At 43.2% G+C, this 9,796-nt stretch overlaps 1 protein-coding gene across 1 annotated transcript; it reads right to left on the bottom strand.

Annotated features, from left to right (window-relative positions):
* Positions 1–287: 287 nt before the first annotated feature.
* Positions 288–8,930, bottom strand: LOC144143445 (uncharacterized). Its single transcript, XM_077675200.1, has 4 exons — positions 8,902–8,930; positions 7,011–7,073; positions 4,369–4,574; positions 288–506 (listed from the first exon to the last, which is right to left on the bottom strand). The coding sequence occupies exons 3-4, from the start codon at positions 4,531–4,533 to the stop codon at positions 288–290; spliced, it is 384 nt and encodes a 127-aa protein (XP_077531326.1). The 5' UTR covers positions 4,534–4,574; positions 7,011–7,073; positions 8,902–8,930.
* Positions 8,931–9,796: the final 866 nt, after the last annotated feature.

The following is a 9,796-nucleotide window of genomic DNA, read 5'->3' as shown; positions in this document are numbered from 1 at the left end:
GATTGATTTGACTGCAGGCTTTAATGTGCCGATGCAACACAGGCAATGAGGCCCGCCGTAGTGTAGAGCTCCAGACTAATTTTGAGCACCTGGGGATCTCTAACGTGGTGCCCGAAACTGCCAAAATGGTTGCAGGCCATAACAGTCGGAAAGGGGGTAACAATTCTGTGCTACAAAGGCTCAGACAAATTTAATACCTCTTCTAGCAAAAAAAAAAGTAATAAGCTGCCGGTTGTCAACACAGCTGACATTGGCACAGTATGTGACTGACAATAGAAATTGGGGCACTATACATTGTCTGGTGAAAGAATTTGATGTCTGTAATAACATGAAGACATCAACTTACACACAATGCAAGGTGCCAGTCGCAGCTGGGAAAAGGAGTGTTTCCCCTTCTTGCCAAACCATGAAAACTCCATGGCTAAGCTGTCCGCCAACAGCAACTTCAGCAGGCGCCTTGCACAAACTGCCGCTGTTGAGCCGCCCTGGCTAGAGAGTTCTTCAATCTAGGCATTGGTACAGGAAAATCTGTGTTGTTAATACAGCCTTTAACACTGGTGTGATACAGAAATCAAGGGTAATGTTCATTCGAGCTTACTCCACTGCACACCAGTGACTTTCAATGTGTAACGAGATATAACACGGGGGTTTTAGTGACTGCTAAATCACCTGCTGTAGCAATAAATGCATCTGTACGTTGTTTAATTAAGAGGTGCTCGCCTCGAATATAATACATTTTCTGTAGGCACCCATTGTGATTGGAGCAGCTGGCAAGGCATTTGATTGGTGAGAAGAAAAAAAAAAGAGGAACCAGTCATCTGACACAGTACACACGCTCCTCTCCACAAGCTACACCACAGAAAAAAAAGAGGCAATGCTTTAATTCACACATTTCACTTTATGCCGCACGGCAACTCCAACCTTACCCTACACCTCGGGGGAGGGGGGGGGGAGAAAGAAAAAGAAGAAAGTAAAAGATTGTGTTCTGATCATGGTGCACCCACGGTACTAGCCAGGCTTTTGGTGCTATGGTGCATGGACTTCCAAACATCAATACACTGCAGATACACTTCTATAAATGAATATATATAAAAAGCTAAGCCCCGTTCAGCATTTTGAAACTTCATGCAGCAGTGCCTGCTGCATGGAGGAAAGGAAAGCTTAGGACAGGCTGTGACGTCGTGTTTAGGTGAAGCCGCTATGCTGTTCTTGCAGGTCGCCCCTTTTTGCTAATGTTTTGCACGCACATGCTACTCTTTCCACAATCTCTTTTGCCACTGCTGTCTGCTTTGTCTCCTTCGGCTGACCACTGGGTACTGGCTGGGCGGCTCAGAGACGTAGTGCCTTGACGGGTCAGCCTGCAGTGCTGTTGCTATGATGCAGTTGCCAGTGGCCTCCAATGTGCATGAAAAAACCATGCGACTTTTTCCACACAGCTACCAATTCTCTCCTACTTTCCTGCGTAGCCTGCTGTGAAGACAAACTTTTGAAATAAGCACAATGTTTGTTTTTGAGTGGCATTCGGTTCAGGTAAGGGTAAATAAAATGCTTCAAAGGTAGGTTTCACGAGTGGTTCGATTTGCACATAGTTTGTGTACTTTTGTGAATCCCACAATATACGTTGTAAGTGGTCTATGCACTATTGTAAAAAAACTTAGCTGTACAGGTTATAGAGCTGTGACCTGAGAACTATGCAGGGAATTTTCAGGAGGACATCTAGACACTACCAGAGGAATTAAATACGTACAGAAAACGTTTGCTGCTGTATTACGCCCTATGCCCTATCCCAGCCAGAGTGGCCGCTTTTCAGATGAAGACGAAAAGCAAAAAACAGCTGTGTGTCAAAATGTCCGCACACATAAAATATCCTTAGGTGGTCAAAATTAATTGATTGATTTATTGTAGGGTTTAACGCGCCGATGCAACGCAGGTGATGAGGCGCACTGTATTGGAGGGCTCCGGATTAATTTTGACCACCTGGGGATCTTTAACGTGCGCCGAAATCTCGTACACACGGGCGTTTTTGCTTTTCGCCTCCATCAGAAAAGCGGCCCCCGCGGCCGAGAATCGAACCGGCGCCCTCGTGCTCAGCAGCGCAACGCCTTAGCCACTGAGCCACCGCGGCAGGTAAAATTAATCCCAAGCCTCCCCCTGCTACAGCGTACCTCATAGCCCACATGTGGCTTCAGTGCACTGAAACCCCACAATCAATCAACTTGCCCTCTGTGTACCTGGCTCGTAGGCGAGAGACTAGAGATAAGTACTGAAAAAATGATACCCCCGGTAACGACAATTCTGCTCACAAAATGTAAAATAAAAGTATTAACTGTAGAGCCTGAAAAAGCGCACTGTTTTAACATGAATACCTTTATTACTGAAGTTACAATATTCACGTAACTTGCTCATTAAACCTAATGCATATTTAACCTTGACACAATACCTTTTCCATCACCCTTCACTCTCACTGCATCGTTCCATCATGCTACCTTTATTTGACAGCATTACATGTCCTGGTCTTGATGTAGGTTCTTAATATTGTATTAATGGCTTTTTACATGGTTTACGGTTTCTCTCCTTTCCTTTGTTCTGCCCTGCACACCAATTTCAAACTTAAAGCTACATTCTCATTAAATGCAGCAAAGCAAAATATTCACCTTTTCACAGGCAGAAAGGAAGCAAGCTGCACAGAACTATCTCAACTGCTCCTGCCTGAGGGGAGCAGGGCTTTATAACCCTCAACTCGTGGACAAATTTCTGTGCAATGCAGTAACAACTACAGAGCCGAACGACACTGTTTTGCTGCGCAGCTGGACGCAGTCCAACAAAAATATGTTGGTGGGCATAATCTAAGCAATTTAAAAACAGTGCTTATTTTTTAGCCTTCAATAGATATTGCCAATAAAGTGATAGAGTAGATGATGTAGAGTGATGTAGATTTTTGGGCTTCTTGTTTGCCGTGTTTGCCACTGGCATCGCATAGGTTCTGGTCAGGAGAAAAAAAACAGTGTTCTTTTTGACAGCAGCTTTCTTCCCTTACAGCAGCTCGAAACTTTCTTCACCCCACTGAATTTACTTGAGAACAATAAGCTGTCAAAACAAACGAAGCAAGTGGCCTGCAAAATGTGGGCCCAAGTGACACTGACGCAACTGGGACTCTCCATCATTTCCGCATTTCATTCGGTTAGCCGAATGAGCCTGGCGTAAGCTGGCGTAAGTGAGCCTACGGTCGCATGTCTCAAGACGAAGGTCTTGAAAACGGCTTCGTTTGGCAACTGGAAGACCACTTGAAGTTGTGTAATGACAAGAGTGCAGCGGTATGACAGTTTCACCTTCAACGCACTCAACACAATCCAAATGAGATTTTACTTCGTGCCATAGTGGGTGCGTGCTGCTCTTTCGTTATACCATGCCTGTACTATTCAAGCACGTTGCATGTCTGTGGTACTGCCCAGTTTCAGCCCCAGAAGAGTTAACATATCAGAGAATGCCTTCAAAACTACATATAATTCAAGTTAACTCATTGATGGTACAGAGCTGGACGCTACCATCCGTACAGTAAATGATTAAGTAGCTCCGAGTTCTCCAGTAAAAGCATTGGCTTGTATTGAGAAACAAATGGGGTGTAGGGGAGGAGATGCCAATATGCCTGCATCAGTGAGCGTGGTTCAGTGCATTCAACTACGGATCTCATACAAGGAAATGATCTGTAGCAAATGCATATCTGTTATGCCAGAACTGAACTCAAAACCAATTTATCAGTCAATACATTGGCGCAGTAACACAAAGAAGTTTGCTCTCCCCTGTAGCCTCCTTTCCATTGGCACAGAAAGTTGTCCCCCAGTACTGTAGTCTGCACAAAGGATCCAGACACTGTACTGCACAGGCTAGGACTTTGGTGGCAATGATCTCTGGCACATAACTAGTAGGAAACTGTTTTAATGGCCCCCTAAGAAATACCAGGGGACCACAGGGGCAATTACATGATTATGAAGATGAAGGTTGCAGCCAATATAGTACCATGCAACTGCTGTTTTTTTTTGAGTGTGAATGGAAGCTTTTTGCGCGTTTTTCTCTCCCCACCCCCACAAGCTTACACGGTTGAGCAATCTTTTAAAAGGTGCAAGCCCTGTTCTTGCAAATAGCATGACACTGATTCAAGCTGGCAGCTAATGAAGGCAAGAAAAAGTCATTCTAAACATTAAAGCTGCTATGAAGGAGTGCTCACCATTGGAATATAAGCTCATTTTGCTTGTTTGTGGTACATGTGAAATTTATATTGAATAAACCAATGCACCAAACCGAAGTGCTCATTTACCAACTTTACTATATTAAATGAGCTATAAAAACTGCAGAATTGCTATTTCTTACCAAAGCTTCCTTTTTTGGCCCAGTCAGAGTGGTGTCAAACCTCTTCAGGGACTCGTAGTCCCTGAAAGGGGATCTGGGCATTGCTGGTTCCTTTGAAGGCTGGTGTCTTCTAGACATCCTCTCTGTGAGCGACATAAGCAGCTCCCCGTGCTGCTGTTGCACCATGCGTAGCAAGGTCAGCCTGGTCAGCACTTGGTACTGGAATTCTGGGAAAAAAAGTACAATGTGCGGCCGAGAACCATTTTGCAACATGCATATGCAGTTAACAGAAAAATTAGAGAAAAATATCAAAGCTTCTAAAAAAGTTAAGCTCAAACTAGTTTGGTCCCTACTACACAGCAGACCTGACATGCCATTTTGTTCTCTTTCCATTACATTTATAATATTCGCACACTCACACATGAGAAATGTAATGTGCATCAGAGTGCCCAGCCAAAATGGAAACCGAAACAAGAACCACAACCTGGTATTTTTTCCACAAGCCAACCAGCATTTGAACCAGTATTTTTTTATCAAGCTAAACCTGAAACGGAATTTAACCGGCAAACAAAGGTTACTGGATAAACGGCATGGTTCAACCATCCATTGTTCATATTTTCCAGACAATTTCATTTGAACTTTTCACTTTTACCTGCTATAAAATTCGCAATCCACCATCACTTTGTCCCCTCGAATCACGCACAACATTGCTATCAAAGCCCTATTTCTGATCACAACATAAGGAAAAGGACGCGCACCAATACTGCGATGGCAAGTTGCTGCTGAGCAAGGCTGTGCAAAGAAAATACAATCTACGCTCTTACTGCAGATCCGGCAAACACGGAATTCAGTTACAACAGACCATTTCTGTTGCTTATTAGGTCCCCATGCATTCTTAATTGAATCTACTCCACCCATAACGGACCAGATTATTGGCTACAATGGATTAAATTTCGGACGAAAATTCTTTTGATGGAATGTTAATAGTGCACTTTCACAGTGCTGGTTCCCGATATCCTTTCCCTTTGTGTATTTTGGTGAGAAAATTACATCTGACAACACTGTCAATGCAGAATGGGTCATTGCCGCCGCCAAGCTCAGCCTGTGCCAGTGACCATTTTTTTTTTGTGCGACTGACGGCCTGAGTGGCTAGGGTAGCTGACATCGCCAGAAGTACATCGCCAGAAGTACAGGCTTGTCTAAGCAGACGGTCCACTTGACCAGAACAAGGCCACTGCCGATAAACGCGACTCCAGTGAGATCGAACAGCGCTATCGAATACACAAATTGGTGCGCCCGTAGTCGAGTCTGCCCTCTTCACAGTCTTTTTATGTAATAAAGAACTCGAGTTTAGTGAGGTTCAGTCTATATTATTCACATGCATGCATCGTTCCTGTTCCGTTCGGTGAAAAAGTTAAGAAATGCCTCAAGTAGGGCGTTGGTTCCCATATCTGCCAGTGGTTGTGCCCAGTCCAACCGGTCTAACTTTTCATTTCCCAGCTGTTTTTCATCATACTATTTCAGACTTATATTTCATCAGACTGATTTTTATATCTGGTTCATAATTGCTCCTAGTTAAATTCTTGCGTTATTGGCTCAGCTTACCATGTCTTTTTACACACTTGACCGCATGCGCTAGGCCAAGTGCCGGTGCTAAGCTTTGGGAATGGTGTTTAGATGATTCTTTGCCCTCGCACGAACACTGTGCAGAGGTGCTGCAGGCGTGTAGAAAGAACAGTGTCTGTACTATGCATATGCAATATCGGTTAAAGTAGCCACTTTTGCGCTCATATAATATAGACCCCCCCCCCCCGCACATGCCCCGTCAAATACTGCATACTTTGGCTACAGCGGACTCTTTTCCCGGATTAAGGGAGTCCGTTGTAACGGACCGTAGACTGTAGTCAATACTAAACTATTTGGCAGAGCTCACAGGCAGCCCAACCATTACAAGAGAAATGAATACCACCAGGGTACCGACTAAGCAGAAACTTCAAAATAGCAGCAAAATCAGACATCAGGATTCCTTCAGCTTTGGAAAGAGCATTTTTGTGGCTTGACTGTAACAGCGGCAATTAACCATGCCTCACAATGTCACTGCTAGTCATTTCTGCCAAGTCCATTTCAAAACATTTTGACTGCATCATAAAGTCACAAGGAAGCAGTATCACTGCATATCCAGTGATACTGCTCCCTCGTGACTAATACTAAGCTTCAAAAATAACTTTTTGTGAACTAGAAGTAAAAAAGAAGCCCATGGCCATTCAGCAATGTGAGCAAAGGTGTCACACAGTACTACCCACATTAACGGGATGTTTTCACATAGAATGTGCCTAAAGACGTACTAACACATCACAACGAAAAGAATATTTGCCCGCAAAAAGTTTTCTTGATTGAATATAGACTTCTTAGTAGTCATTAAAAATTCAAACCACTCACTTAAAGTCAAAGCAAGTGGTAGCTATCAAGGAAATGAGGGGGCCAGAAGCCACTAGGGTATTAACTAACAGTCCAACAGAATAACCGATGAAATGGGACACCACTCTTGTACTAAAAAAACATTGAGTGTTTAGTGATATGTTTAAACATGATACTCACAACATTTGTATCTTGAAGGACATTTGCTCCTTATACATGAATGTGCTTTTACATTTTTTACGTACCCTCTGGCGACAACAGCTTTCTCTTCAACTTTTTGGGGCTCAGAGACCTGCGCCGTTCTGCACCTGCAAAAGCCCGATTTTTTAGAATACATCCTACAGTAGCACTTCAATTTGTGGGTTAGTAAATTATTAAATTGGGGCTTTAATTGAGAGATTGAGATGTCAAGACTGTATTTACTTTCAGCCTGTAAACAAGGCACATCTGTATGACTGCACTGGCAGTAGTGCTGGCCTCACAATACTGTTCGCACTGACCAACCCCTTAATCGAGTAAATGTTTATCCACAAATAATACCAGGGACATCCAAACTTTGCTGCATAATGCAGCACACATTAGCAGCGTTACGCATTGCAGCAACTCTGGCAAGATGGTGCACGTAATGTAGCAGCATTCATATATATTTTTGGAAAGCGAACAAAATGAATTCCCATTTCTGCTGCAACTCGATTTTTCTTGGACTAATACATATTCAAGCTGGCCCTCCAACGTACTGTTTCAGGCATTGTTCATATATTCAATATATTCCCAAGAAAAGTGGCAGCCTTTTTACCCCAAATTACCCACTGTGCGCTATTGTGCAACTTACATGACCAATTAATTAGTATCACCGGGAGCAATCTGACAAAGGGAAAAAAGGAAAAAAAAAGTCACAACAGCTCAACCTTACGGGTACATTACCCAAAACTATGACTGCATGTCCCAATTGAGAAAGGCTTAAAGCACATGTGAAGTTGAGCCTCATACACAGTCATTACCTAAGACATATTAGATAATTACTTTTGTGCCAAAATCCGCAGGCACTTTGATCCTTCTACGACACTTTATCAGATCCATTTCATATGATTTCAGACTAATTGTATGTGACAAACTTCAAGGGTCTATAATTTTACAGATCCCCAGCAGTTGGTAAAGTCTAGTGCTTGTGAGAACAAACCTATTATAATTATAATTACCTAAGCCACTTTACTTTGGCATGTTTCACGGCTAAAGCTCCATTTTGCTAGGTATACCAATCCAAAAAGGCCTCACTGAGCCAATCTGACATACACTCAGTGAAGGCCAAACCAGTGCATGTGGTTGTGGAATGAGTGTCCCATTGCTCGTTTGTTCCAAAGGGTTGGGCGCACAGGGGGATAGGTGAAGAGCAAGTGCATGGGCCATCACAAAATGAAACAAAGAGGACATCGTTTCATCAAAGTTCACTGTAATTTTTGCCTTGCCTGTACAGAGTGTTTTCTCGTGCGGTGCAACTGTGTGCATATTCACTGCCCACTTTCGGTGCAAGAATGGAGCTTGTGCTCTAGTGAAAAGTTTGTTTAAAAGCATCGAATTACAGCAAATTTCATTTTTGCTTCCCCGTTCACCGGGCCATAGATGCCTTTGGAATTTTCTCTGCAAGTGTCAGCATGCAAAACAGACCACGACACCCATAGCCGTTCACCTGCAAAAGCAATCAAGCTGCCCTATACTGTGAACACTTAGGAATGGCAATTACTTAGGCCTCTTCAGCAGAGCACTTTCACTGCACCCACTACACAAAACTGTTATGAACAGGCATCTTTTATATGGTGAATTTTCTAAAAATAAAATGCTGTGTCTATAGGGTAATGTCATCTATACAACACTGTTTGGTACTAATTACAAAATCTGGAGCTCGAGATAACACGTATACAGTACACAAGAGAAAATCTAGTAGTGCCCATTGTCATGGGACACATGTTGGGGGGAGGGGGGGGGGATATAGTGACGGATTGGCTGCATCCATGCAATGGCAATCAAACAAGATGAACACGGAAATTGGCTTTGGAGGCTGGCCATAAGAGATGACGAGGGAGTGCTGAAAGATGAGATGATGGATGCTCAAGACAAGAAAGAAAAGACTGCACTTACTCAAGGCTGCCAGTGTAGTTCCCCGTCCTGTAACTATAAATACCTCCATTGTGACATTTCCCCCAAAACAATTATGTTTGCCAGGTTTGTGTATTAGCTGCTATTACCTTCTTCTTCATCACGATCAGTACCAGTGTCTGTCATTTCTGCACTGGCGTCGAACACTGAAATCAGAGGAATAAAATATGAAAGGCCAAATGATAGCACTCCTTATTACACCAAGCATTTTTTTTTCAGGTCAAGTGAAAAGCGCTATGGCTGCCTCTGAATATAATAAAAGGGACAAGTGAGTGCAGTTTATGACTGCTAAAAAAGGTGAAAAGCTCAATATAGATAATTCCTTCAAGCTGCTACGAGTATGCTGCATACAAATCGCACCCAACCACAGCCAACCAAGGTGGGGCTGAGGAATCAATAATTGGTTCACTGAAAAGATTGCTTCGCTGAGATAAGTCCCACCCGAGGTAACGTACTTTGCTCAAATAATTTATGTAATAGAAAACACAATGCATGCAGCTCAACTACTACTTTGTCGCACTAGAGCTAAGGCGCATTAAGGTCCCCTTGAGCGGTGGCCGAGACTGACAAAACTAAGCGCGAATAGAACAAAAATTATAATCTCGCAGAACAAGCTATTTCGACTTCATATTTAGAGCATACCATTTTTACAGCAGTAAAAATGGTGGGATTACGAGAGTTACAACTACAACGTAACCATGCATGCTGTTGCATCTGATGGAGGTACATCATCTGCCTGCGCAATGAACCCCACTGCAAACTGTGCAGATTGTTCTGACACAACACCAGCCCATCGCAATAAGCAACACTGCCACTTTTGTGACCCTGTATATACGAATCACACCTCATGAAACGAATGCTAGGAACCAGAACTACA

The sequence above is a fragment of the Haemaphysalis longicornis genome, unplaced genomic scaffold (assembly GCF_048455015.1).
Source record: "Haemaphysalis longicornis isolate Haplotype H1 unplaced genomic scaffold, Haemaphysalis longicornis Haplotype H1 scaffold_6, whole genome shotgun sequence".
In the NCBI taxonomy this organism is placed as follows: Eukaryota; Metazoa; Arthropoda; class Arachnida; order Ixodida; family Ixodidae; genus Haemaphysalis; species Haemaphysalis longicornis.
The sequence above is the reverse complement of the archived record's forward strand: the minus strand, read 5'-3'. Positions and strand labels throughout refer to the sequence as shown.

What these genes read in the sequence shown, in the direction of transcription:
- LOC144143445 (XM_077675200.1), bottom strand. Translation starts at nt 4,533, where the DNA reads ATGGTGCAACAGCAGCACGGGGAGCTGCTTATGTCGCTCACAGAGAGG. An exon ending in GGCCAAAAAAGGAAGCTTTG is followed by an intron (nt 507 to 4,368) that starts GTAAGAAATAGC and finishes ACCAATGCCTAG; the next exon opens with ATTGAAGAACTCTCTAGCCA.